The sequence below is a fragment of the Anomalospiza imberbis genome, chromosome 17 (assembly GCF_031753505.1).
Source record: "Anomalospiza imberbis isolate Cuckoo-Finch-1a 21T00152 chromosome 17, ASM3175350v1, whole genome shotgun sequence".
Classification (NCBI taxonomy): Eukaryota; Metazoa; Chordata; class Aves; order Passeriformes; family Viduidae; genus Anomalospiza; species Anomalospiza imberbis.
The window spans coordinates 5506494-5532863 of NC_089697.1; the positions used below are offsets into that span (position 1 = coordinate 5506494).

General features: G+C 51.8%; 1 protein-coding gene across 3 annotated transcripts; it reads left to right on the forward strand.

The window, feature by feature from the left end:
* Positions 1-974: 974 nt before the first annotated feature.
* Positions 975-18303, forward strand: SDC4 (syndecan 4). Of its 3 annotated transcripts, none has more exons than XM_068207552.1 (5): positions 975-1130; positions 14617-14758; positions 15626-15678; positions 15920-16103; positions 17350-18303. In XM_068207552.1, the coding sequence occupies exons 1-5, from the start codon at positions 1056-1058 to the stop codon at positions 17499-17501; spliced, it is 606 nt and encodes a 201-aa protein (XP_068063653.1). In that variant the 5' UTR covers positions 975-1055; the 3' UTR covers positions 17502-18303. The 3 variants fall into 3 exon arrangements, with proteins under 3 accessions (XP_068063653.1, XP_068063654.1, XP_068063652.1); XM_068207553.1 differs by lacking the exon at positions 975-1130 and adding an exon at positions 3138-3215; XM_068207551.1 differs by lacking the exon at positions 975-1130 and having other exon boundaries at positions 14521-14758.
* The last annotated feature ends 8067 nt before the right edge of the window (positions 18304-26370 follow it).

A 26370-nucleotide genomic window follows, 5' to 3' on the forward strand; every position in this document is an offset into this window, starting at 1 on the left:
GGCATTTGTACCTGGCAGGTGGGATCACGGCACATATGCTTTGCTAGGCATTGCTTCCCTGTAAAGAAAATATTTTATTCTCTACAAACTAGAACCCAAGTGCAAATTGATGTGGCTGCAGCGTGAGCACAGGGCTGGAGTGTTATGGTTTTTCAGGTGCCCCTCGGGTTAAGGGGCTGAAATAGATATTGTCAAGCAAATTGTTATGGCCAGGCAAAATTATTAATGTGAAAAGAGATACGGAAATTGTTAAACTGTGCTGTTGGGTTTCCCCCCCGCTTCTTTATCAGTGTGGGTTTTTGCTCTTGCCGCTTACACAGAAGACTGAGGGAGCGGTTTCGTGTTCCATCCCCGACGAGAGCCGAGTGATGCAACACGCGCCGGATAACCGCGGCGGCGACGCGCTGCCAGGGACGGGGTTTTCTGTAAATGTGAGATTGTCAATTGTGGAATGCTGCAAAAGCGGATGCTGTGTGCCCGCTCCCCCCACTTTCTCTTTTCCTCTTTCTTACCCCCGCTTTCCCTTCCCTTTTTTCCTTTCCCCCCCTTTTCACTTCTCCCCCCCCTTTCGCTTTCCTCCCCCTTTTCACTTCTCCCTCCCTTTCCCATCCTTTTCCTCCTTTCGTTTTCTCCTGACCCCTTTCTCACTTCCTTTTTCCCCTTTCCCTCGCTTTTCTTCCCCCTCCCCCTTTCTCCCAGCCGCTCTCTTTTCCTTTCTCCCCTTTCCCTTTCTCCTTTCCGCCCGCTCCCCATAACGCAGTGACCGTGGCCGCCGGCAGCGCGGGGGTCCCGGCCGTGCACAGCGGGTTGCGGGGCCGGGTCCCTCGGTGTCCCGGCCGCCAGCCCCGCAGTGTGCCCGGTGCCGGTGCCTCGCACCCCCGGTGCCGGCGGTGCGCGGCCGGGCATTCCCGGCGGGGCGGGAGCAGCGCCGCTCCGCCCCCGTGCGCTCAGCCGGCCCTATAAGGGCGGTGGCGGCGGCGGGGCACGGCCACAGCTCGCTCCGGTGGGACTCGCCGCTCTTCGCTCCGTGTGTCCCGGCACAGCCCAGCCCAGCCATGCCGCTGCCCCGCGTCCCGCTGCGCGCCGCGCTGCTGCTCGGCCTCCTCCTGCGAGCCGCCGCCGCCGAGTCGGTGAGTCCCGCCGGGCCCCCGCGGGACAGGGGGGAAAGGGGAGGGTCTGCCCCGGCAGCGAGGGGCTCCCGGTGCCCGGGAGGGTGGGTGACCCGCGGGTCTCGGCCCCGCTCGCTAGCCGCCTGAGAGCCGGTGCCACGCTGCCCCCCGGGCGGTCTGCCCCCGCTGCTTGCCGTTCTCCGGGGAAAGGGAAGGGTGGGCGAAGTAGGGAGACGGCCGTGGGGCCGTTCCCGTTCTTCCTCCGGTTCCCTTGGCTCGGACGCTGCTTCCTCCGGCAGATGCCAAAGCAGCGTCGCGCCGGCCCGGCCGTGCCCGGTGCCCCGCTGTCCCCGCTGTCCCCGCGGCTGTGCCGCTCCTCACGTATCCCGTTCTGCTCAGGCTGCTGGGCTTACAGCAGTGCAGGGGACCCGGCTACCTGGTGGATATGAGCTGCTCTCCATTACAATTTTAATCTTCAACTTCTGGTCGTGAGAGTCCTTTAATTCTTTTTTCCTTGTGCGTGTGGGGTGGGTTGGATGCGTTACAGTACCTGGATAGGCTTTCCAGCCTTACCTGAGTTTGGTTGTGCTGGTACCTGGTGTCTGTGTCTATCAAACCTTCCTCGCGCCCACACGGGAGTGAAAAGTGATGCATTACCCTGGAGAGTTTAAAAAAATCTCTTAAACATATAATGAGGTGAAACATTTTGGATGCTTCAGGCCGGCACATGTGGGGTCTTTGTGGTGGAGCAGAGATCTGGGGATTCTGGCTTCCCTGCTGTTTGTTTGTTTTTGTGTGTGACCATCTTGCTGATAGTGCAATCAGGGCAGATTCCTCTGTTTGTGTGAAAGAGCTGCTGAGATTAAGGTAACTGCAGGAGATGAGGGATTCCCAAAGTAGGTTTAATCATCCACATTGGTTTGTTTTGGACTGAAGGTTGGGTGGGCAGATCAGAACTGATAAAGCTCTGCGGCTTTCTAGTAGGGGCACAGGGCTGGGGGGTTGCTGATTGTAGAGCAGGAATCTCCCACGGGGAGCATCTGTAGTAATTGTCAGCTACTCTCTAAAACCAAGCGGCCCAAATCCACTTTACTCTAATCTGGTGTGTTTATCCCTGCCATTAAGCACGTGAATCGGTCGTTTGGGAACTGGCCCAAACTGGTAGGGCAAACCTTTGGGGCAGACAGCATCTGGAAGTTGCACTGACCATGTTTGGCATGAAATGCAACTTCGTGTCCCTGGGGACTGGACTGGTCTGCAAGCATCGGGTTTCTGCAAAAACAACAAATTTTGCGCAGATGTGGTCTGTAAATACTTTTACAGAATTTACGTGGAATATTTATCTGTGTATTTTAAGCTACCTAAGATTGTATGCTTGAGTAGTAACACTGGCCTACTATAAAGCCTAATCCAAACAGATTGTTTGGTTTACAGGCTGCCGGGGAGGAGACAAGGATGACACACGGTTTGGGAGAGTTCTGCTGGCCCTCCTCCCGTATTTTTTTTTTTAATAGCACTGCCAAAACGTGCAGGGCTGCACAGCATGTGGCTCTTGGTTTTTCTATGCGGGCAGGGTGAAGACAGGTAGCTGTTTCTTAACAAGATGGGGATTGTATTTCTTGTGCTTATGTAAGTGCATGGATGTTGAGAGTGATTCGGTGCTTGAGTATTTCCCCAAGCCTGTACAAACAAAAGTGCCTTGGCTCTTTTCCCCTTGAGCAGCTTTCTGGTGTAAATGGGATTTCTCCGTGTGAAGCAATCCTGGATGTGTAAGAGGGTGGGGAATATTACTGAAGTGCCTCAGTGTGACGTTGGAGCTCAGGCTGTGGGTGGGTGGGTTGTGTTACAACAGCCCCGCAGCTTTGTGTGCGAACATTGCCTTCTTCCCGTGGGGCCGGGGGGGCTGGAGCTGATGCCCGATGTCACCAGGTGGTCCCCAGCCCTCTCCGCTTGAGTGCCTTGGAAAGCAAAGGATGTGTGGGCAGGATGCTCCCCTCTGTGCTGTGCAAGGATGGGCTTCCTGCAGAAGATGCTTGAGGGGGGATGGACAGAAAGTCACCAATGCATCCAAGATGTGCGATCAGTGGAGTTAACAAAGGCCGTGAGGTCTCCCTTGCTTGGGCAGGGTGGTGTCGCTGAGCTTCCCCTGTGCATTTAGCATCCAGCAGTGCCCCGGCAGCACGGGAGGGAAGCAGGGGGTATTCCCCCATGGTGAAGGTATTCCCTCTGCTGCAGGCATGGGCTCTGCTCAGTTTGGGCTGCAGAAGGGCCGAGTGCCCGGAGCCCAGCAGGGCTGTAGCAGTGCTAGTGGGCTGCAGGCTTGTTGAAGTTGTCCTACTTTTGTGCCTTGAACTATGCAGAAAAAGTCTTCATGCAGCACCACATCGTGTTTGTGTCTTCTCAGCAGTACAGAGGAGCACAAATCCAACCCAGAAGCTGCTGGCAGAGGATTGCTTAGGGAGAGGTGGGGGAGGCTTCGTGCTGTTTGTGGGCTGTTTGCTGGTTTAAAGCAATCATGCTCAGAGGACTCCTGATTGGCAAAGCTGGTGTCTTGTTGATGATAGCTGTGTTTGGAAAGTAGTGCAGCATTATTAATGTTAAAACCGGTTTGGCTTGTCCTGCTGCCATTGATCCCTGAGGCCTGTTCTTTCTGCTCTTTGCCCAGTTTCTCATCTGTCCCTCCCAATCAAATCAAGGCATTGCTATCTGCATGCTTTACTTTATTTTACCTTTACTTGCCATGTTCACATTTAGAGCAATTCTCTGCTTTGCTTCGGTCTCCCTAAAACACAGAGCAGCAAAATGACAGTGTCTGAAGCAATGTCCCTTAGCCCTTAAGGAGAAGGAGCTCATGACTTCTGAAGTCAAACCTATAGTTGTTGGGATGAAATTACTGTCATGTGTAGGAAAAGCCAACTTCTTTAGCACCTTGTACTTTCTTGAACTGCATGTGCAACTCCTGGGGTGGGAGTTCAGGGCTGCTCGGTCCCTCCACAGCTGAGGACCTTGGATGTGGAAGTTCCCATGGGTAGGAGCAGTCACCCTGCAGCACTTGGGGCACAGTCAGGGAAACAGCACTGCTGCCCAGCTCTCATCTGTCCCAAGTGCTGCCAGCTCCCATGCTGGAGAGCGCTTTCCTGTGCTTCAGAGCTTTCCCGAACATCTTGCGCAAGAGGCAAATTGGGGCTGAACTTGGTACTTTTCAGAGTTGTGATACCGAAGGCTCATTCACCCTGGGAAGTAAAGGCTGTTAGCCAACCTGATGGCCCTCTTTCCTGCCGCTCTTGATTGCTCTCTCCCAAGGTCTTTGAGATCCTGCAAAGGCCTGCATCCAGCCCAGCAACAGGGAAAATGTTTTTCCTATGTGTCTTCCCCTCTTCCTTCCCTTCCAAGCCTCTGTTAATGGCTGTACTATTGCCTTGAGCTGTTTGAATGGCTTGGGGAGGCCATTTGCTCTCAAATGCCTGAACTAGAGCCTAATGTGACCTTGCCATGATTTTCCTGTAGTGTCATACTGCCTTTTCAAAATGCTTGTGTCCACTTCCACCACAAGCTGGAAGCTGCTAACCTGACTTTCCAATTGATGATGGGGGTGGGGTGAGGCACGCTGGCTTGCTGCTCAGCTTGCAGGCTTCAGCACAGCTCCTACAGCTACTTTTCCTTCCCTTTGGACTCCTGGTGCTGGTAAATGCTCTGTTAGAAATATCCTGGTTGCTTGAATCCCCTTGACTGTAAGGTACCACCAGGCTGTGTTGTATTTTGTGTGTAAGTTGTTTTTCCTCAAATTGAATGGATTTGATGGACTTAGGTTTAAAGACTTTTTGTTTAGGGATAGTATCTGTACCTGGTAAGGCTGGCATGGTAGCTGTGGTTCCACGGTCTGCCATGTAAATTACTTGGGTTGACTTGTAAGATTTCTTGATGAAGTTATCGTGGCTCTGTGATCATGCAGAGCTCTCCAGCTATCACTTTGGCCAGACTAAACACAGCATCCATCAAAACACTTCCTAGCTCTTGAGTTCACATTTATCCTCTTGAGCCTGCTCTTAGGTCTTGCAGCTGCATTCTCCCCCTCTGCTCAGTACATCCTGTTCCTTTATGCCCTGTAACAACAGCCGGGTTGTGCTGCTTTTGCAGCCTCAAACGAGAAGCTGATGCAGTTGAAGCACTACAAAACCGAGGGGACAAACCCTGCACACGCCTGACCTCCGGGCTGCTGTTGAGGAGCATGTGTGGCTGTTTGTTTGAGACTCGCTGGAATGCAAATGCTTGAGATTAAGAATTCAAATGATTTGCACTAGAATGAGACTCTTGTGATGAGACTGGGCTTGGTGGCTCTGAATAGACAGGGCAGCCTAGTTAAAGAGTTTCACTTGTAACAAGCCTCTGCTCTGAGGGGCTGTAAAAAATCCTACACTAACGAGCAGTTAGGGCTGTGCTGCTACGTTAGTTCAGACTTACTTTTTTGTATTGAAGCGTGTGCCTGAATGTTTGTCCAATAAATGCTGCTGGTCAGAGGGCCAGCTCTGCTGTGTGTCGCCCTGACTTGCAGCAGTCATGCTCTGACTCAGGTTTCTGGCACTTGGCTTGGCATCCCAGCTCCCGGGGACACTGCTGTCACCCTCTGAGTAACGGCCCTGGCCCCTTACCCAAAGCAGTGACTCAGACTTCTGAGGCGGAGGTGGGTCTCTTCTTCTGGGGCTAGAAAAGGGGTGACAGGCAAAACTGGTGCTGCTGCTTGGCACCCAGTCTGTGCTGCCCTTGGCACCGAGTGCCTTTGCTGCTCCCTCCTGTTTAATCTGGTTGTGGCTTTGGTGGGCAGAAAAGCTGTCGGGCTCTGACATGTGACTGCTGCCAGCAGCCGAGTTGGTGTTGGCAAAGACAGATCAGAAAATGGCCCTGTCCTGAGCAGCTGTAGCTTGCTCTGGCAGCTCTGTGGTTCCTTCATTTTCAGGCAGAAACTGTTGGAAACAAGAGCTGCATGGGAGACAGGAAAGCAGCGGTATTATCTGAAATGACTGAAAGCATTCAAAGCAAGCTAAGGGAGTGTAAAGTCTTAAAAGAGAGGGTTAAATACTTAATCCTGAATCTGGAGAAAATGTCAGCATAGGAGGTGAAAGCATGCTATACATAGCTGTGTGTCCCTCAGTTTTTGAAGGCTGGCTGACTTGAAAAATATGCTTCTTGTAAAAGTATTTATTTTTGCTGGAAGTATGTACTCTTGTCAGTTTTAGCCTTAAATCCTTTGAGGCTGAGACTCTGCTTATGAAATGCCAAGAGGCTGTTGTTAGACAAATTATTGGGATAACTTAAAAATCAAAGCAGTTAATTAAAATCTCAGGGAGACACTCCTTGGGGCAGGAAGGAGACTGGGAGACCCATAGCACTGTTACCAAGCAGCTGGTCTTATGTCAACCAAAACCACGGCTGCTTCTTGCTTAAACAAATCCTGTTCTGTCGGGAAAAGCAAAGCTTTCCATGGGAAGGATTTCTCTCTTGATGTTGCTTGGCCTTAGCTGCTGAAGAGAAAAAGGTATCTTCACCATGGTTCCTCTCAAACTGTGCTGCTGTCAAACTTGAATACAAAGAGATGTGGCCTTGCCCACTTACCTTGCTGTGAGGCTATCCTGCCTCCTGCCCTTTAGCTGCTGCTACAGTCAAACTAGAGCAATGAAGAGCAATGGTAATGTGTATTAATGCCTGTGAAAGTGCTTGGAATTGCACTGAAGTGGCCTGCACAGCACAGTAGCCAGAAATCTCTGTGCAGAAGGCAGAGTGACTGAGAGGAGTATGGCTGGAAGGAAGGCACCAGGTGTGCTCCTGTGCTGGCCTGGAGAGGAGTGGGACCCGTAGGTGGAGGGACAGATCCCAACTGGTGAGGTGCTAGGAGGGTGGCAGAAGCTGCTTTAGTGGGCTGATGTCCCACTTAAAAAAACAGAGAAGCTCCTACTCTCCTCCAAATGGAAATACAGCCCTTACTGATGTCAGGAGCTTTTGCTTGGAAGAGTCTGTTCCCCAGCGAGGTAAATATTTATTGCAAATCCACAATGTGTACTGGAGCGGAGTCTGGAGCCAGGATCTTGCAGGAGACTGTTTATGTGCGGGCTGTTCTTGGCACAAATTCCAAATTTCCTGAGGCTGAGTACGAGGAGCTGGTCCTGCGTGTTGGTTACTCACAGACTTGCTCGTCCAGCCGAGCGTGGGCTCTGCAGTGCCGGGGAAGGAGTGACCAGAGCAATAGCTGCGTCCCTGTGCTCTGGCTGTGGCACTGCAGGTGCACAGATGTGGTCAGGAAGGGCTGCAAAACTGCTGCTGGTTGCTCACCTTCTGCTCAGAGAGGGGAGGGAGCCTGACTGGGAGTTCAGAGCCCTCAGAGGGAGGAAAATGCTTCTGGAAGTGACAGGTTTCCTGAAGTACAGCTGTATTATCCCGAATAGCACGTGCTGGGTCTGCTGCTTTCTGGGCCCAAGCCAAGCCATAAGTAGGCAATATCTTTGTGAAGAAACAAACAAAAAGTCCCCACCAAGCCCCATGCACTGAAAACCCAGCCTTTGGTGCTGCAGCTAGCCAGGAAAATCCCTGCTGTTGAAATGTTTGTTTGTATAAATGCTCACACGGGTATGGCTGATAGCGTAGCAGCAGCACTCCACTGTCTTGAGTGCTTTTGTGCCGATAACTTCCTCTGCTGCTGTTCTTTGCTGGCACCTTTGCCAGCAGAGCAAGGCTTGAAATAGCATAACTGTGCTGGCAGAGCTCAACGGCCTGGGCTAAGCCTAAATCTTTGGGCTACTACTTCTGATTAGATTAAAATGGATCGTGGGAGGGGAAGCATTTGTAGGGCGCAGCATTGGGAATCTTGACTGTACAAACAAGCTGAGATTAGCTGCCTGGTGAGCCCGATAGGAAGGGCACTCTTTGAAGTTGGGTTTCTGCCTGGCTTAATTTTGCTAACACTCTGGCATAAGGGAGCAGAAGGATCCCAAAAAGGCACATCACAGATTTCTTGCCAAGTGGAAGTTCTGCTTGTGTGCATGTTCGGGGAAGCATTGGGGTATAGCTGTATTCTAGGAAAGGGCAGCGAGGGCAGGCTTCTTCCTGGCATGCGGGGGAAGTGTGACATGTGAAATAACCCAAGTTTGAAGAGTCAGCATGAAAAATCATCCTTGATGGAAAAGCTGTTTTGCTGGGGCACTTATCCTTTTTACTTCCACAGACAAGGATGCAATAGAAACATTTATTACAGACTAGGGCAACTCAGAGTGAGTTGTGAGCTGGAAAAACTGTGAATTCCTTTTTTAAGCTTGAACAGAATTTTTCCAGCTTCTGAGCTGAGCTCTGGACAGTGAAGCATACGAACTACTTACGATCAGGTTTGTAAATACCATAAAAAAAAATCTCTTTATGAACTGAACTAGGTGTGTATCGTGGCCTGTGACTGGGAGAACCCTTCAGGGGCATGAAATGTCTGTCACAGTTGTTTTCCTCTTGAGTCACATGAGAGCTCCTGCTTTTTCCTCCTGTAGTTTTTTCCTCCAAACTTTTTTCATTTGCTTCAGGGCAAGTGATGGACACACAGCCATCTGTAACTGTCAGCTGAGCTTTATCTCCCTGAGCTGGAGTGGGGAGCGGTCATCTCCTTCCCGGGTGGGCTCTGGAGATGGGAATTGAGTGTGGAGCTGGGAATTGAGTGTTTAGAGCAGCTCTTTTGCCACCATTGCAGTAAACATATCCCAGCATGTGTCTGTCTGGCAAAGGACTCGATCTTTATGGCTTTGCTCTTGGCTGATAATCGGGCAAAAGCAGTTAAACGAGAGTTCATTCCTTTTTAATCTCTCCGTCCTGCTTCTGCTGCGTGGCCGTGCCTGGTGTGGGCTGGAGGGAGCGGGCTGTGTGTAAGCAGGAGCACAGCAGCTCAAAGGCAGCTGAGGTTTGACTTTGGAAGTGCAAGGAAGCCTATTGGGAGCAGGCAGGGCCTGGGAGGATTCATGCCTGCTGCAGGGAAGGCACCCGTGACAGCGAGTGGCTCTGCAGGGCCCGGATTACAGCGTCCTTGCCACGGGGATTATGGCTTAAAGAATCACCCAGGGACTGGGCCGAGGGGGGAGCGCGCCAGGCTGGGGCCGGGATAGGGCTGGATGTGCCTTCTGCACGTGGGCTGTGGAGGGTGAGCACACTGGCACATGGAGACCTGCTTGGACAGGCACTGGGCAGGCTTCCCTGAGCTCCCCTGGAACAGGTGATGCTCTAACCAGCTGAACAGTTCCCCAGCCTGCATGCTGCTTCTGCTGTCTTACTGAGCAAAACCCTTTTTTTGCCACTGAGAACAATTATTTTTCCCCTCTTTGGTAAGAGGCGCAGGCTGTGCAGTAACTGCTGTGGGTCCTGGAGCTGCCTGCAAGCCCTGGGCTGTACTCCAGTCTGATTTCACCCTTTCCTCAGAGCCATGGATTTACCTTCATGGGTCACTGTGGTGGGAGTGCTGGACAGTGGCTGTCAGAGGAGATGGGCCAGGCTGCCTGTGGCCCTGCTCTAGGAGTGCTTGGGAAGTGTTGAGCAAAGGTAGTATTTAACTATGTCTGGAAGCCTCAGGTGATCCTGTCATGCAACTAAATGCAAACATATGCCTGGATAGGAGCTGTTTAACTTTTGCCCCTTGGCACAAAGGCCAGTGCAGGCCGTGTGCGCTGCAAGTTACGTGGGACAGACTGACCAGGAACGCGTGGTAAAATGATACCTCCAGGCATGCTCACAAGGAGCTGGCACAAGTGGATTTTTTTTATTATTTTACTGTGGCTGGTGTGTTAAGGGAGTTAGGTGTGACTTGAGTTGAAATGTTGATATTTGCTTTGCTCTCAGTAATAAAGTTACTTTTGTGTATTTATTTTCTTCTCCCTTACATGGAGATGAAGCATGGAGTGAGAGAAGGGAGGGAATACAGACCCTTCCCTTACTTGTCTGGAAGGAGCTGCCTCTGCTGGAAGCTCATGTCACTTCTAATAAGGCTTTTTAATGCTTATTCAGATGGGAAGATACAGCAGTCTTTGCTTGTTGTCACTGCTCACCTCTCTCCTGTGGGGATCAGCTCTGTGTGGCTGTTTCACACTGATTTGAGCTGCCCTGTTTCCAGTGCTGTGTGGCTCCTCTGCTTTTGGGGGCTGTTTGTGCATCAAGGGGGTGAGCTCTCTCCTAAGCCCTGCTCTTTCACATGCTTGGCCTGAGCTTTAAAACCTTCCTAGTTTGTGGGTTCCTGTAAGAACTGGGTGGAAGTGAACTGTATGGAAATCCCCTCTCTTGGGCTCTGTGGTGTACAGAGCTCTGCATCCTTGCAGCTGCTGATGTTGTTCAGGAGCCCCTCCTGGTTATGCTGACAGCTGTGCATTGTGGTGGTGTGGGGTGACACCTGTCTGTGACAGCACAGGGTCTGGGGAGGAGATTTTGTGTATTGCTGCTTGCTGCAGTGACATGAGGTGATCTGTACCACTGACCCTGAGTGCAGAGCACCTGAGAAGCCCTGGGAACAGCTGCCTGTCCCTGCAGGCTGCAAAGGGTTAACAGGTCTGTGCCTCTGCCCTCTTTTGCCACCTCCCAGGCTGGCCCAGCTCCATGTGCCTTTGTCTAGGAAAAGTTGACTTTCACCTTGTTCCTGTTTACTCCCAGGTTTAAGTACACAGTGCTGGGGAGGGAGACCAGGAGCAAGCGCTGGGTCTCCATGCCAAAATTATAAACTTGATAAAGGGCTCTGTACACTGTGAATGCCCCAGTCCCTGCAGGTCTGACTCCCTTTACAGCTTGCTGGCTGTGACCCTTCAGAGGAGATTTTAATGAACTCTGTGTTTGATCAGAGATGAGGGACAGCTGTAAAAGCCAGTTCCATGTTTGGAAAGCTTTGTCTCTGCCCCAAAACACGATTTAGGTTTTTTTGAAAGGGTTTGCAAAGGTGTTGGTGAGGACATGTAGCCTGGGGCAGGTGAGCTGCCTGGGTTTGTTATTTCCCAGAACTTGCCAGTGGCTGGGGAAATTCACACATTGCACAGAAACTTTGCTTGTTGCCTCAATAAATAGCTGATCTTGCTTTGAGAAGATGTGAGTGGTATTCTGGGGCTGTAAGGGAAAACCCCAGGAACGTAAAATGGAGTGGGATGGGTTAGGGATGGAGCACAGCAGGGCTGCCTGGGGTCCCAGGGGTGCTATTCCTGTGTCTCCAATGAGCAAAGAGTGTCTGGCTTCATCCAGTAGTGCAGCCTGTCTCAAAACATGAGGCTTCTGTGCCCAGCTTTTCCAGGAATGACACTCACAGTTCATGTGCCTGATGTGCTGGTTGTCTGGGCAGGGAATAAGCTTTTTTTTTTTTTTTTTTTTTTTTTTTTTTTTTTTTTTTTTTTTTGCCACTGGCAGGCAGGAAAAGCTTCTGCTCCCTAGCACGCTGTTTAATCTCTCTTCGTGCTTACTGGGGATAAAGCTGCTTAACATGAGCAAGAAATCCTTGAAATACACTCCTGCAGGAAAGGTTGATTCCTGTACAGACCCCTCCTAGAGAGGAGCATATTAATTGTAGGACTCCAGTTCAGCTGCCAGGGTGAGGTGGGGCTGTGCAGCCGCCCAGACTCTCCCAGCAAGTCCCTGGCCTGGCTCCAGTGCAGGGACAGCAGGTGGTGGAAAGCAAGCTCAGAGCAGTGCTGGTGCCCTTCTCCAGCTGGCACTTGCACAAGGTGTTAAGCTGGATGTGGCCAGGGATGACTTGGCAAGGGCTGACCATCCTCTTGTGGTCATCTCAGAGCTTTTCCCTCTTGGCCACAGCCTACAAGCCCATTCCAAGGTGCCTCTTCACCAGGCAGCAGAGCTGCAGGAGGTCTGCGTGCTCTTGGAGAGGGATGTACTTTTTTTAAATAATACTCCAGGGAGCTCTTTATGTGGCACTTGGGAAGCCCCAGAGCTGTTGCTCTGAAGTCCTGTGAAGGTGCCTGTGTGCCCTCTCACAGGTGTGTGTGTGAGGAATGTGCCTGCTCCAGACCTGCCCTGTGAGCACTGCACTCCAGCGTTAACTCTTCCCAGCCTGCCCGTGCCCCGGCTCCCAGGCAGGGCCTGCTTCCTAGAAGTACATGCCTTTAAACCTGGAGAGTAATTGTGGAGGTGCCCAGCAGCCCTCTGACTTTGCTGTGGATGAACCTGTAATGCGAGGCCACTGCCCACAAGAAAAGTTTCCTGTATGGTTTGCGAAGTTCTTGAGGCCTCCAGGAACTTCCACATCCTTGCTCAAGAGGATGATGAAGAATGAGTTCAGGGAACGCTCCCATATAATCTTATTTATGCTTGTGAGTCAGTAATTTCCTTGTTATGTGCCCTGCTGGTAAACACTGTCTGTCCTGATTTAAATAGGGATTTTTGATAGCCAGGCCTGGTGTGTTGCACAGCATGCACTAATCACTGTGGCTGTGTGCCACCGCTCAGCTCGTGGCTGGGCTGGTCTGATTTGGCCAGTGGGCTGTCCAGCCACTCCAGGGCTTAAACCTGGGTTTTCTTGAGCTACCCTTGCTTGGACATTACTGGCTGTGACTCATGGTGAAGTACAGGGTGAGCTGGCACTGGGGTGTGGCTCGGCACAGCACTTGCCAACATCAATCTCTGCCTGGTACAGAGCTTTTTGGATCTGCAGCAAACGTGCTCCCCAGCCCCAGGAACTGGGCTCTTCTTGCACCTCGATGAAATGGCCAGAATGTGCCCTGGGAACAACTACTGCATGCTGGCAAGCAGTTTCCATTGCAGGGCTGGCTGTGGCTGGATTTCACATATCTTGAAATGAATTTGCCTTGGAGCAAGTGATCCATAACGTTAGGAATGCCTGATTCCAGGCTGGGAGAGGATTCCTTCCAAGCTGACTTTCCTCCCAGCCCCCTTCCCAGCCTCTAGTGCCAGGCTTGGCACAGCAGAGAGAGAGGGTCTGGGAGGAGAGCTGGCCTCAGCACTTCATGCCCTCTGGGTTGTTCATCTGCTTATCCTGTAGCGGCGTTGCTGGGGAAACCAGAAATGCCTCAATAAGCAAGGAAAAGCACATCCAGTGCCACTGCTCCTGGTGCAAAAAATGAGAAACATCTTGTACTTGTTTGTGGCCAACCCCGTGTGCCAGTGGGCAGGGGAATGGGGCTGGAAGCAGGGCTGGGGGAGGGCAGAGGAAGCTGACACACAGCTTGTGGCTGATTGTTTGCCTTGGTTAGAATCAATAGCGGATGTAATTCATCACCTCTGGGCTGTAGGAGGGGCCACACCTGGCCAGGTGAGCAGGGGGGCTGACCCCAGCTGCTCAGGGCTCCGTGGTGCTGCCATCCAGCTCTGAGTGTCCCCATGAGTCTCTGACGTCCCTCACCCCAGGGAGGCTGTAGCCTGGTAAGCTTGTACATTGGGAAAAACCCTCAGATGTGCAGGACTGTGGAATGCTCTTCTGGGTAGACAAAACCTTTGTCAAGACTTCCCAGTTGTCCTGTGAGGACAGCATGAAAGAATGTTGTCAGCTTAGCCCCCAGCTAAGGGACCTGTCCATCTGCATTGTGCCCCTTGCCTCGGGGGAAGGGGTCGAGTCCCCCTCCATGGTGATGATTTCATGTCTCTGGAAGCATCTGGAGTCTGTGGGGTGGTGTTGAGCAACCCCAAAGCTCATACCTGTGGTACCCTCAGTGGCCTGGCCCCAGGGCGAGGAGAAACAGTTCTGGGAAGTTGCACAACTTTGGTGAGGGCAGGAGATTTGGGCTTGTGGCTCCTTGAAGGTCCAAGTGCAAATGAGCTCTGGTGTGCTCGCTTTGTGTGTGCGCACAAATTGCCTTTGTGGCCAAACAGCTGATAGCTGGGAGGCTCTCCAGCTTTCCTGCTGTAACTGCACTCCTTGGGCCTTTGGATCCTGCAGATACTTTATGGGTTGGTTTGTTTACATGCTTTTAAAGAAGGTGATGCAGGGGAAGCTCTTCCTTGGGGCAAGTCATTATTGATAGCAGTGCTCTTGAACTCAGCCTGTATTGCACTGCAATTCATCTGAACTGACAGACCAGTTTTTAACCCTTGGGTGATAAAATAGGCTTGTTCTCAGTGTAAAGAGTGGGGAATTGCTTTGGCGTGAAGCTTTGGTGCTATGCAAGAAACTGGCCTACACCCATCAGGCTTTTTTCCTGGGAATTACAAGTCCTTCCAAACTTTCCCTTATCACAAGCTGAAGACACTGCTTTTCCAAATGCTTTCTCAAACTCCTGACTGAGATCCTGTTGTGATATTTTCACCCTGTGTGTTTGGGTGAACCTCTTCCATCTGCAGCCCTCAGGAAATTCTCCTCCCAGCCTGGCTCTCACTTCTGTTCTGAGAAATTCTAGGGAAATTCAGCTGATAAAGATAAGGCTTTTGGTGGAGAGGAAGTTCAGCATTTAATGTTTTTCTGGTGGAAGTGATGTGCTCAGGCTCTGAACCTTCTGTGAAATGCTTCTGGAGAATTGTTATGTATTTAACATGTCTCCCCCTCCATTTACAGGTGAGAGAAACTGAAACCATGGATGCTGGATGGCTTGACTACCCTGCCTCTGGGGACTTGCCAGATGATGAAGACATTAGTGATTTCAGGCCTCACTTAACCTCTGATGGCTTAGATATAGATGAGACATCTGGGTCAGGAGGTGAGTGGGGAAGTGGCTCTCCCTCAGCAGCTGCTGTGAAATTTCTTTCAGCACCAGCCCTTGAGTGATGGGCTAAATCACAGCCAGAGCTCCTGAGAAACCACAGTGTCAGGTGGAGATGAAAACTGTGACTTGTAGTCACTCAGATGAGAACAGTGAAAGTAGTGGTGCTGTGATGTTGAATCACTCAGGGAGGACAGATGGAGTCCAGCCAAGCTTGTCTTGCTGCAGATGAAAAGGCCTTGTGCTGGCTGGATCTTTTTCCTGTTGAACTCCAAAGAACTGCTGAGAAACTTTAAAAAATAATCTATTGTTGAGGCAGTGTTAAAAGGCCTAAAGTTAATGTCTCAGTTGAGGCCAAACAAGGTAAAGGACTAACTGGTGTTCAAGTGAACTCTCTGTGACATGCAAAGCTCCCTGCCCAAACCAGTTTCTGTAGCTCAGTGTCCCTTTATGTGAACATTTGTTCTCTAAAAGTAAAAGAACAAATGCTGAAATTAGTGCCTGACATGTCTGGGCAGATCTGGAGGGCTGGTGAAGGATCCTTTAGGGATGGGCGGTGGGAGCAGTGCCCTCCATTGGCATTACCTTATGTAAGCTGTGGCAGACCTGCTCTGCAGGGCCAATGGGTCCAGCTGAAGATCCCTCCCAGTGGAGAGGTGTTGGTTTCAAGATTACATCTCGTGGTCTTGTGCAATCCAAGTCATTTAATGATAAATAGAACCAGTAGATAAGAGGGAATTGTAGAGGACAAGAGTCCTAGTATGTGCAGTTTCTGGTATTGGAGGAAGGGGCTGAATCCTGTAAAAACAGCATGTAATGACACAAAAATGGAGGATTTTTTTTTTTTTTTTGCCCCTTCTGCAGACTATCCAGACTCTGAAGATGGCTTGTATCTGACCACCATGGATACCCCCGTGGTAGGTATTGCTCCAGTTTGTCTTTAAGCAGCATGTAGCTCCTCTGCTCTGTCTGTGAAACTTTCTGAACACCCTCCCCCCTGGAGGATGTGGCATCAAGATGAATCCACCTGCATGAGCAGGCACAGTGTACTTGTAATGCCCTGAGCAAACTTTCTATTCCCTGCACACCCTCCTGGTTTCAGCTGTGGGTAGGCTGGGTGCTGCTTGCTGATGGGTGTGGTTTGTCTGTGTTCTGTAGATATCTGACAACTATATCCCTGGAGATACTGGGAGAAAGATAGAAGGTGAGAAGAAAAACACAATGGTGGACAATGAAATCATTCCAGACAAAGCTGTACCTGTCGAAGAGAACCTGTCCAACAAGATCTCCATGGCAAGCACAGCCAACAGCAGCATCTTTGAAAGAACAGAAGTCCTTACAGGTAATACTCCACCTTGTCCTGGTAAATCATTAATACTGAAAATCAAAATGCCTTCTGTTGTTCCCTGTTTCTCTGGGGAGCAGCTCCCTGCTGACAGGGGAATGAGTTGCTTTACCTCTGTGGCTACCTGTAGCAGCGTGGCTTCTGCCTCCCAGTCCTTAACAGCAGAGCCAGCCTGCTGCTGTCTTTGCTGGGATAAACAGCTTGTTTTTAAGCCTGCCAGCTGACTGTTGGCTTGACTCATGTGGCAGCTGCCCTGCACCCAGATACTGCCTCAACAAGAGGTGTCTCTGGCCATAAAGCAGTGACATCATAGACTTTCATGTCAAATACAGGCATTTTCCTTACGACCTCTGCCCACGTTCTGCCTTTTTTGAGCTTTGCCAGGAGCCAATCAACCCTTCTAAGGGATTCCAACGTGTGGTCAGCTGTAGGAATCTGAGTACCAATGTCCAGAGCAAAACCAAGCGACTGCCTTCCCCTCAACATGTGGGACAGGTCTCAGGTCTATCCCCAGCAGCATATTGCTGCTTCAGGCCCTTGGCCTGATGGTCCAAGTCTAAACCCAAGCCCTTTGTGCTGATCTGCAGTCAGAGAAGAGATTGGAAGAGTGAATTGCAAAACCATTTAGCAAAGAAGCTGATTTAGTGCAAGCAATAGGTGTCACAACAAGGAATAAACTTCAGTGCAGTCTTGTGGCCATGCTTGGTGTGAGGAGAGAGGAAATCTTTGTGGTTTTTTGCAGGTTTGTGGGTTTTGGGTTGTTGGGGTTTTCTGATTTTTTTTTTTTTTTTTTTTTTTTTTTTTGAGGGAAGTGGTGTTGGTAATTGGATGTTGATGAATTGAAATACATAGTCCCCAGGGTGTCCTCACACAGGTTGTTAACAAAGCATTCAGACTGGAGCTGTACCTCTTTCCTGTGGGTTGTGGTGGGGCTTTTTTGGGTGGGTTTTTTTTTTGTTTTGTCTCCATACAGGGAGAACATCATATTGCCAACATTTCTTTTTTGGACTAAACTGAAAGATTAGCTCAAACTGGTTAATGTGGAACATGTGATTATTCTGTGGTTGGACTGGAAGCAATCCTGGCCTTTGCCAGTAACATCTGCTGTTGCTGAAAGTGCCAGCACATGCAGTGACAGGCACATGGACGCTGACTCTGGAGGCAGCTCTGGGGGCTGCTACTCTTGAAGCAGTGGTAGTTTGGAGTAGTCCAAGACTTATTCCAATCTCTCTTTCCTCCCCAGCTCTCATTGCAGGAGGAGCAGTGGGTCTCCTGTTTGCTATCTTCCTGATCCTGCTCTTGGTCTATCGCATGAAGAAAAAGGACGAGGGCAGTTACGACCTGGGGAAGAAACCCATCTACAAGAAAGCCCCCACAAACGAGTTCTATGCCTAAAGCTCAGCAGCACCTTGTGCCCATCAAGGGACAAGCAGACTGTATGGAAACACTGTGCCCTCAGATGAGATGTGCTGAACAAATGCTTTTTTATTTTTTGGATTGAATTTCAAAGTGACTTTGAGAAAAAACAAACTTCCTTCGTGACCCTTCCCATCCCACTCAGCTAACAAGGGCCCAATGAAATACAAAGAGTCTGAAAAAAAAACCTCAGTGTATTTTTTTTCTAAGTTAGTGTAAAAGGAATAAAGATGCCAAATTTTCTGCTTGGTTTTATAGAGGGTATATAAACACAAACCAGACTGTATGGAAGCAAACACTATGTGTTTGCATCCAACGTGCCGTGCTGGGATTGGCTGCTTCTATAGAAGATGGCTTTTTTTATAAATCTTGCTCCTAGATGTCTTGCAGCAGGCTGTTGATGTGAAGCATTTTTGTGGAGAACTATTTATGAATCTCTTACACTACAGATAATGTTGCCTTATCAGGGAGTAAAAGGCCCACAAGGGCTCAATATCCCTGAATGCCATAAAGGGCCTATGGGAATGTCTTCCCCAGGAGACTTCTGTCTCTTCCTGTTGGCCCCAGGCAAGGGTCCTTAGTCCTTGAAATCAGGACAGCCAGTTGTGTTTGGCTATGGCAACACCCTTTCCTTGCCTGCAGTCTCTTACCTTTTTTTAAGGATTGCTTGTAGGATTTTTTTATAACAAAATTTAAGAGAAAATAGCCTAATGTTTATATCAAAGTTTGTAGAAATTGTTTTGAAATAATAAAAAAAATCTACTTTTTTAATTTCCTCAGATTTATTTTTTCAATCCCTTTGTGTTTCCTTTGGCCGGGCATTTCTCTAGAGATGCTGTTTTATATGATTTATATTCTGAACTGAAGCAGAGTTAGCTACAGAGTGTTACAGGTTTCTTCTAGTTCTACAGCAGCTACTATAGAGGGTAAAGATATTTATGGTTTTCTCATAACTTTTCTAGGATTTTTTAAAATAGAATTATTTATAGTTTCTGAAATGGCTGCTTTCTCATTTGGTAACTTTTATCCTTTTTATGTAAAACACTAATATAATGAGTCTCTGTGAAAACTATTTAAGCTTTATTCTGTGAATTTCATTTACAAATTCAAAGCAATAACTTCTGTATGCAAAGTTGGATGCGTAAATATGATTGAAGTAGGGAAAAGACAGGAGTAATTCTAGGCTGTAATATATTACAATCAGTCCTATAGAGCTATATATTATATATTTTACTGAGATATATACAGATGAGAATGAAAAGGCTGGAGTTAATTCTTCAGCAGCCTTATGGTGTGGTGTGTAAGAGTCTTTTGATCTTGTTTGTGCTGCTGTTTGTCCAATGCCTTGTGTAGAGCACCAGGGGCTTGTGCTTGGGAAGGAGCCTGGGGGCTCTGTGGCCGTGTCCAGCTGCTGGAAGCAGCTGCAGCCAGGATGTGCTGGGTTGGATGCACAGAGTCAGAGCAGAGATCCCCACCTGGGGCTGCCCTTGGGAGCAAGCTTTGGAAGCTTGCAGGGTGGAGGTGACAACTCTCTGTCCCCTGCGGTGCTGTGCCAAGCCCTGCCTCAGGGAAGGCTGGATCTGAGCTCTGCCTGGGTGGCATCTCCCACTGAGAAGCACCGAGTTTTCATAGGGGCAGGCTCTGAACTCCCCCACTGTGGGTCTTTTAACATCCCCTGTACACGGCTCCTACCTCCACTGAGGGTGGGACCAGCCCCCCAGTCTCCCAGAGCAGAGGGTGCTGTGTGTCTGGTGCCACCGTGTCAGGAAGGTGTTACAGAACCATGAGCAAGTTGGGTCCTCGTGCATCTGTGAGTCTGTGATGTGGTGTGAGACAAAAATCTGTGTGTGGGTCCCCAAACTGAGCACCTGAGCAGGCAGCACTAAGCCTGGCAGCTGCAAAGGCTGGTTGGAAATCTTCATGGCTCCTGAAGCCTCCTTCCTGAGGATTTGCTGTAGGCTTGAGGCCAAATCCAGAGAGATGATAGAAAAACGTGTGAGGCAGGAACATGTGTTGAGACATTGGGGCAGAGGAGAGGTCCTCCTCCGGGTGACTCACTCCGTCCCAGTACAAGTGTGGTCAGGGAAACTGGGCTCTGGGAGGCTCTCAAAGCTGCACAGAGTTCACCGGAGGCTGGAAAGGAGAGGGAGCACTACTGCCTGTGGACAGCACTGCCAGGCAGGCAGGAGCTGTGGCTGCTTCTCAGGATATTCAGATTCTCTTGTGTAATTGCTCTTGGGGATTTTCCACTGTTACTGGTTTTGTTGGTTTTTTTTTTTTTTTTTTTGGTTTGTTTTTTGTTTGGTTTTTTTTTCTCAAATAAATGGTACTTTCTAAAACTGGCTTTTTGGACTGTTTCTGATCTGAAATTACTTTTGGGAGCTGGATAACTGGGAGCTAATGTTTGTGTAACCACTTGGTTTACTGAAGGGAGAGGCACGCTGGGACCTGGCGCGGTGGCCTGCAGCTCAAAGGGGCTTTGTCAGCAGCTCCTGAGCTGCCTGCAATGCCCAACCCATGCATGATTCCCATAGCACCCGGGTCTCTGGAGTGCTCAGCTCCTCCAGACAAGTGAAGCAGAGACAGCACGGTGCCATGGGGTGAGTGTCCTGCCTTGTGCTCAGTTTTGTGATGACACTTGGGAGAGCACTGTCCCCTTGTAATCAGGAAGAGCAGAGGGAGGTAGAAGGAGGCCTGTGCCTGTCCCCTCCAATGAAAGCAGTGCACTGGGTGTTTTGCTTAATCAAATTTCAAGCCAACCCTGTTTAATCCAATGTGGGCCTTCTGATAGGTGCAGAGCTGATCAGCTGCTCTGGGAGCAAGTCCACAGGTGCCTTCGTGCTGTTTGGGATTAAACAGCTGTACTTTCCGCAAGCTCTGGAGGAAGCTGCTGTTTGTCCAAGCTCCTCTGCTCTCTCAGTTTGGTGCTCTCAATGGACAGGACCCACCTCTCTCCCCTGGCAGGTGGGAGAGCAGAGGCTGTGTGGGGAGCAGGGCTGTTCACTGGGAGCAGGGCTGAGGCTCCCCAGAAGTGCTGTATTTAAATGGATTATCATCCTCGAGAAAATCTAATTCCCTTCTCCCTGGTGGGAATTCCTGCTCCAGGTGGTTTGGATTAGCATGGACAGAGGAAACAAATTGGGACTAGTACACAGGCTCCCTCAGGGTGAGGGAGTAGCACGTGCTCTTCTCCTTGTTGCCTGCTCTGTGCCAGGTGTGCTCCCAAAGGTCCTCTGAGAGTCTCATCCAGTGCTAGGAAAAGCAGAGCCATGTGCTCCCAGGGCCCTCCTGTGCTCCTGGGAGCTGCTGTTTGTCAGCACATCGCTGAGGTACTCCTGCCATCTCCGTGTTCTCGTGGCTGTGACAGGTTCTTGGAAGTGCTGCTTGGAACAACCTGTGTTTGTCACTTTTTTTTTTTTTTTCCTTTCTTTCTCTCTTGGGCTTCGTCTCTTGGTTGCAAGAATGCTGTGTACTTTCCAAAACTGCCCTCAGTGTAAAAGTGCCTTGTTTTTGCAAAGCAATCTGGACGGGTAGTCTGCAAATCCCCAGAGCACAAGCCTGGCTGCCTGCCTGTCCTTGCAGAGCCCCAGCTCCTGAGATGGATTTGTCACCATTCCCTCCATCTGCCTTTCTGCCCTTCCAGCTAGCCTGCCTGTACCTGGTTGTGTGCTGAGAGGTACCAATACCATGAGAATTCCTGGTCTTCGTCTCTGACCTCACAGATGGCACTTTTTCTTCTTAGTGCTGAAGAGCTTCTTTATCTGGCTTGAAAATAGCTGGAACCCTCCCACGTACTGATGTGATCGAGTAGCCAGGGAAGGTCTGTCATTCCCAAAGGCTCCCTGAATGAGGGACGTGGAGGAGCTGGAAAATCAGATGTAACCTTGCTGACCCCCTTTGCTTTATGGCTTCCAGGGGGTTTTGAGGTGATGTTTGTGGGTGTTTGGGTCCCTTGTTTTGCAGTGTGAGCTGAGGCACTGGGCTGTGTGCCAAAGGTGCCAAAATGGCTCACAGCAGTGATGTGCTGGTGATTGTGGTGCCTGTCCCCAGCACCTCGAACCCGCAGAGTCTGGGAGGGCACAATTCCTGCACCCTGGAGATGTGGTGTTTGCCATGATCCTCCCCCAGCCTCCTGGGTACTGAGTCAGGTGCACACTTGGGCTCCCTGTGGCTGCAGGCCGGGTCAGGGTGAGCACAGGGGATGGCAGTCCTGGTACAGCCCTCCCCTGCCCTCTGGGGCTGGAGTGGGGCATCACTGGCTCCCAGCTAGCTGAATAAGCTGGGACTGGGTGGGAGGTAACAGAGCAGGTTGTCTTTGGAGCTGGGGTCTGCCAGGTGAAAACTTTCCTTCCTCTGGTATCACTGGGTGCAGGTGACCCTTTACTGTAGGGATGTTCTGATACTTGGGGCTAAAACCTGTCAGTTCCTCCTTCCCTCTCCTCCATCCCATCTTGCTTAGTGCCAGTCATGGTGTAGGTGGTGATGCCCAAAGTTCTGGTCCCTTTGTGGGGTCCAAGCCCCTGTGCCAAAGGGGCTCTTGAAGGGTTGTGTTTCACAGAATCAGAGTATGACTTGCTTTGAAAGGGGCCTCAAAAAGTCTGATCCTCCACCGCCCCTGCCAGGGGCAGGGACAACGTCCACTAAACCAGGTTGCTCAGGGCCCCATCCACCATGGTTTTGAACGCTTCCAGGATTGGGACAACCGTAATTTCCTGGCAGAACACCGCGACATTCCCCCAGCCCCCCCCATTATCCCAACCCCCTCCGTTGTCCCGCCCCCTTCACCCCCGTTATCCTCTGCCCCGCGTTATCCCGGTTCCCCCCCGTTATCCCGGTTCCCCCCCGTTATCCCGATTCCCCCCCGTTATCCCAACTCCCATAGTTATCCAGGCTCCCCCCATTATCCCGGTTCCCCCCTGTTATCCCGGCCCCGCCCACCGTTATCCCAACTCACATAGTTATCCCGACTGCCCCCCGTTATCCCGGTTCCCCCCCGTTATCCCAACTCCCATAGTTATCTAGGCTCCCCCCATTATCCCGGTTCCCCCCCGTTATCCCGGTTATCCCCCCGTTATCCCAACTCCCATAGTTATCCCGGTTTCCCCCCCGTTATCCTGGTTCCCCCCCCATTATCCCGGTTATCCCCCCGTTATCCCAACTCCCATAGTTATCCCGGTTATCCCCCCGTTATCCCAACTCCCATAGTTATCCCGGTTTCCCCCCCGTTATCCCGGTTCCCCCCCATTATCCCGGTTATCCCCCCGTTATCCCAACTCCCATAGTTATCCCGGTTATCCCCCCCGTTATCCCAACTCCCATAGTTATCCCGGTTATCCCCCCGTTATCCCAACTCCCATAGTTATCCCGGTTTCCCCCCCGTTATCCTGGTTCCCCCCCCATTATCCCGGTTATCCCCCCGTTATCCCAACTCCCATAGTTATCCCGGTTATCCCCCCGTTATCCCAACTCCCATAGTTATCCCGGTTTCCCCCCCGTTATCCCGGTTCCCCCCCATTATCCCGGTTATCCCCCTGTTATCCCAACTCCCATAGTTATCCCGGTTATCCCCCCCGTTATCCCAACTCCCATAGTTATCCCGGTTATCCCCCCGTTATCCCAACTCCCATAGTTATCCCGGTTATCCCCCCGTTATCCCAACTCCCATAGTTATCCCGGTTATCCCCCCGTTATCCCAACTCCCATAGTTATCCCGGTTATCCCCCCGTTATCCCGGCTTCCCCCGTTATCCCGTCCCGCTCCCCGCGTGTCTGCTGCCCCCTCCTGGGCACTCCCGGCACGGCAGGTCCCGCTCCCCCCGGCTCTGCCCCGCTCCCCGCTGCCTCCCACCGCCACGGGGATCGTTCGGGGGCTCCCCGCTGCCTCCCACCGCCACGGGGATCGTTCGGGGGCTCCCCGCTGCCTCCCACCGCCACGGGGATCGTTCGGGGGCTCCCCGCTGCCTCCCACCGCCACGGGGATCGTTCGGGGGCTCCCCGCTGCCTCCCACCGCCACGGGGATCGTTCGGGGGCTCCCCGCTGCCTCCCACCGCCACGGGGATCTCTTAGAGGCCGTCCCCGCTGGTTACAGGCTGCCCGACCGGCCCCGCCGCGGGTGGGAATTCCTCGGCGGCGGCGGCTTCTGCTATAGGACTGCGCTCTGCGGTCTCAGTAATGGTGGTGAATCCTGCTGGATGCGGAGTTGGTCTTTTTTCTTTTTCTTTTTCCCCTTTCCTCCCTTCTTCTCCCCCATTTTTTTCCTCCCCCGTCCTTCTCCCCCGTCCCTTTCTGCCCGTGGGGTTTGCCGTGGGCAGGGATGGATACGAGTCCCCATGGATGTCCCCATGGCTCTCTGAAGGTCCGGGGTGCTGAGGGTGTCCCCAGTGCCAAAGGCACCGGCTGACCTGCGGGCCCTGCCCTTGCTGCCGCAGCTTCGCCCTGCTAGCCCTGGGAAGGGTGGGGGCTTGGGGCATTTTGCCCAGTATTGGAGGGAAAAGACCTGGTTTTTAATCACAGGCTGGTTATTTTGGGGAAGCGGGGGGTGCAGGGGGTGGTCTGGCTGCTCGAGGCACATGGAAGGGAACAATGGAGCCACTGTGCAGCCAAACGCACCGGCTCCCATCAGAAAGGTCCAGCGAGGGGTTTTCAGCACGTTTCTATTCCGCTGCTCAGGTATAATTACACGGGGGAACAAAGAGCCCTTCAAAGCCACCCGCTCCCCCAGCACAGCCCGGGGCTGTGGGCACACACACACACACACACACACACACACACACACACACGTGTCGGCTCTCGGCAGGGTGCGAGGGGACACTGGCCATGCACACCCACAAAAGCAGCCCAGCGGGGCTGGTGACATTGGGCAGGGGCTTGGGAACAAGCTCTGGGTGCGTCCCCAGCTTCCTTGGGAGCCACGGCTTCAGTGGGGAGGCTCCTCTCCCAGAGCCACACTCCTGGTGAGCACCCCAAGGCAGAAAGCAAAGAGCAAATCTCATTCTGCCTCTTGGCACCCACCCTGCTCTTGCTGTTCATTTTGGATATTAGGTTTATGAGGTGCCTTTCCTTCTCCCTCTGGCCAAATCTGCTGCAGAGGTGAGGGGCACCAGTGGGACAGCTGGGGCTTCACCCCTAAGCTGTCCCAGCCCAAACCAGCCAGGGCAGGAGGCTTGATTTAGGATATGGGGCAGGGGGTTCTTGCAGGCGGCACCACCATGCAGCTGCGTGCCTGCATGCATGGTACTGCACAGTCCTGCCTGCTCCTCACAGTGCTCTGGGCAAAGCCATGCCAGGGTCCTGCCAAGCCCCACAGCCTTGGGGCTGTGCATGAGCACCCAGGGGTGCTGCTCAGCCCATCCATTGGCAGCTCCACCGATGCCATATCCCCCCTGTCATCACAGAGAAGGAGCTGTGTCCAGTCCTTTCCTCCTCAGTGCTGATCTGTTACTGCCTGCCTGGTCTGCACCCTAATTACTGCAGCAGTGCATGGAAATCAGGGCCGTGTTTTCAAGCCCAGTTGTTTATTTAAGCTGTTTAAAAAGCTACTTTCCTTCCCTAGTGAATCCTGAGGAAGCGATCCATGTGTTTCTTTTGAGAACAGGATGAAAGGAGATTGCCCTCCATCCGGCCCCGCTCACTGGATCCCCAAACCCCCCAGCAGTGCTGCAGCGTGGGGCTGACCACAGGGAGCCGTGCCCAGCACTGACCCTGCACCCCTAATCAGGCCACCAACCCCCAGCTTCAGCCTTGGGGCGGTGGCCCAGCACTGCAGCCCTGTGGGACACTGCTGGCCCCTGGGCTTGGTCCTTCCCTGAGTTGCAGGGAGTCCAGAGCTTGACAGGAATTAGCTTGTTTTTTAGGGAAAAAAAAAAAAAAAAAAAAAAAGCCACTGACAAAAAGGAAGCCTAATTTTCCACAGGCTTTTTGGCTGCATGGGCAGGGTTGAGTGCCCAGGGCTGTGGGCACAGAAGCGTGGCAGTCTCTGCCCCTGAATAGCCCACCTCAGGCCCGGGGCTAATAACACCCTCTCCTGGCATTGCTGGTGACACGGGCACCCACGGTGCCTCGGGCTCACTCTGTCCTTGATGCTGTTTTGGTTTATTTCAGAGCCTGGCCAGCAGGGCCACACGCCTGAGCAGCTCCCCATGTGCTTGAAGCCTCTTGAGCAGGTAATTGTAATTCCTCAGCAACCCAGCTTGGCTTATTTTGGCCCCAGCATAGTTTTGCATCCTGAGGCCCAGCTGGGTAATTTATAGCTCTGTCAGAAAAAGGATAAAATCAGCACAGGGTTTCTGGGCACTGTGCAAATCTGTGTGCTGGGGCCAGGAGTGCCCTTGGTGGGATGCTCAGGGACCCCACTGGGGTGTGTGGGTAGTGCTGGGACCAAGCTTGGTAGGAGAGGGATTTTATGGCTTGTGATGCAGTAACTGGCCCCTTGGTTCTGGCTGGCTGGCTGGGTCCCTTTTGTGCACTGCATCAGCCCTGGGCATCAATACCTTGGGGGCAGTTTTCAAGAAAAGGTTTCTCCCTGCTCCTTTCCCCTGGCTGATGGGCAGAGCAGCATCCCCACATCCCCTGCTCCCGAGGGCCAGGGATGCAGACATTTACACTGAGCAGTGTGGGCCGTGGGCCCCCTGGCCCTCCTGGAGGCTGTGCCTGGGGGTGCGGGGCAGGAACAGCCCCGGGCAAGGGGCTCAGAGCAGGGGAGACAGGCTGCTCTCAGTGGGTGTCTCCAGCACTGGCTGCAGCTCCAGGAATCTGCTCATCCTGGTGCAGATTCCCTGGTGATGCCGGCCTACACTCTGTGCTTCTCCACAGGGGATGGACAGGGACCCGGGACAATTGCCACACTCCT

Excerpts from the sequence above, each read along its gene's own strand:
- SDC4 (XM_068207551.1), top strand. The coding sequence starts at position 14,536 with ATGTGCTCAGGCTCTGAACCTTCTGTGAAATGCTTCTGGAGAATTGTT. Across the intron at positions 14,759-15,625 it reads TGAGACATCTGGGTCAGGAG|ACTATCCAGACTCTGAAGAT; the intron begins GTGAGTGGGGAA and ends CCCCTTCTGCAG. Across the intron at positions 15,679-15,919 it reads CCACCATGGATACCCCCGTG|ATATCTGACAACTATATCCC; the intron begins GTAGGTATTGCT and ends TGTGTTCTGTAG.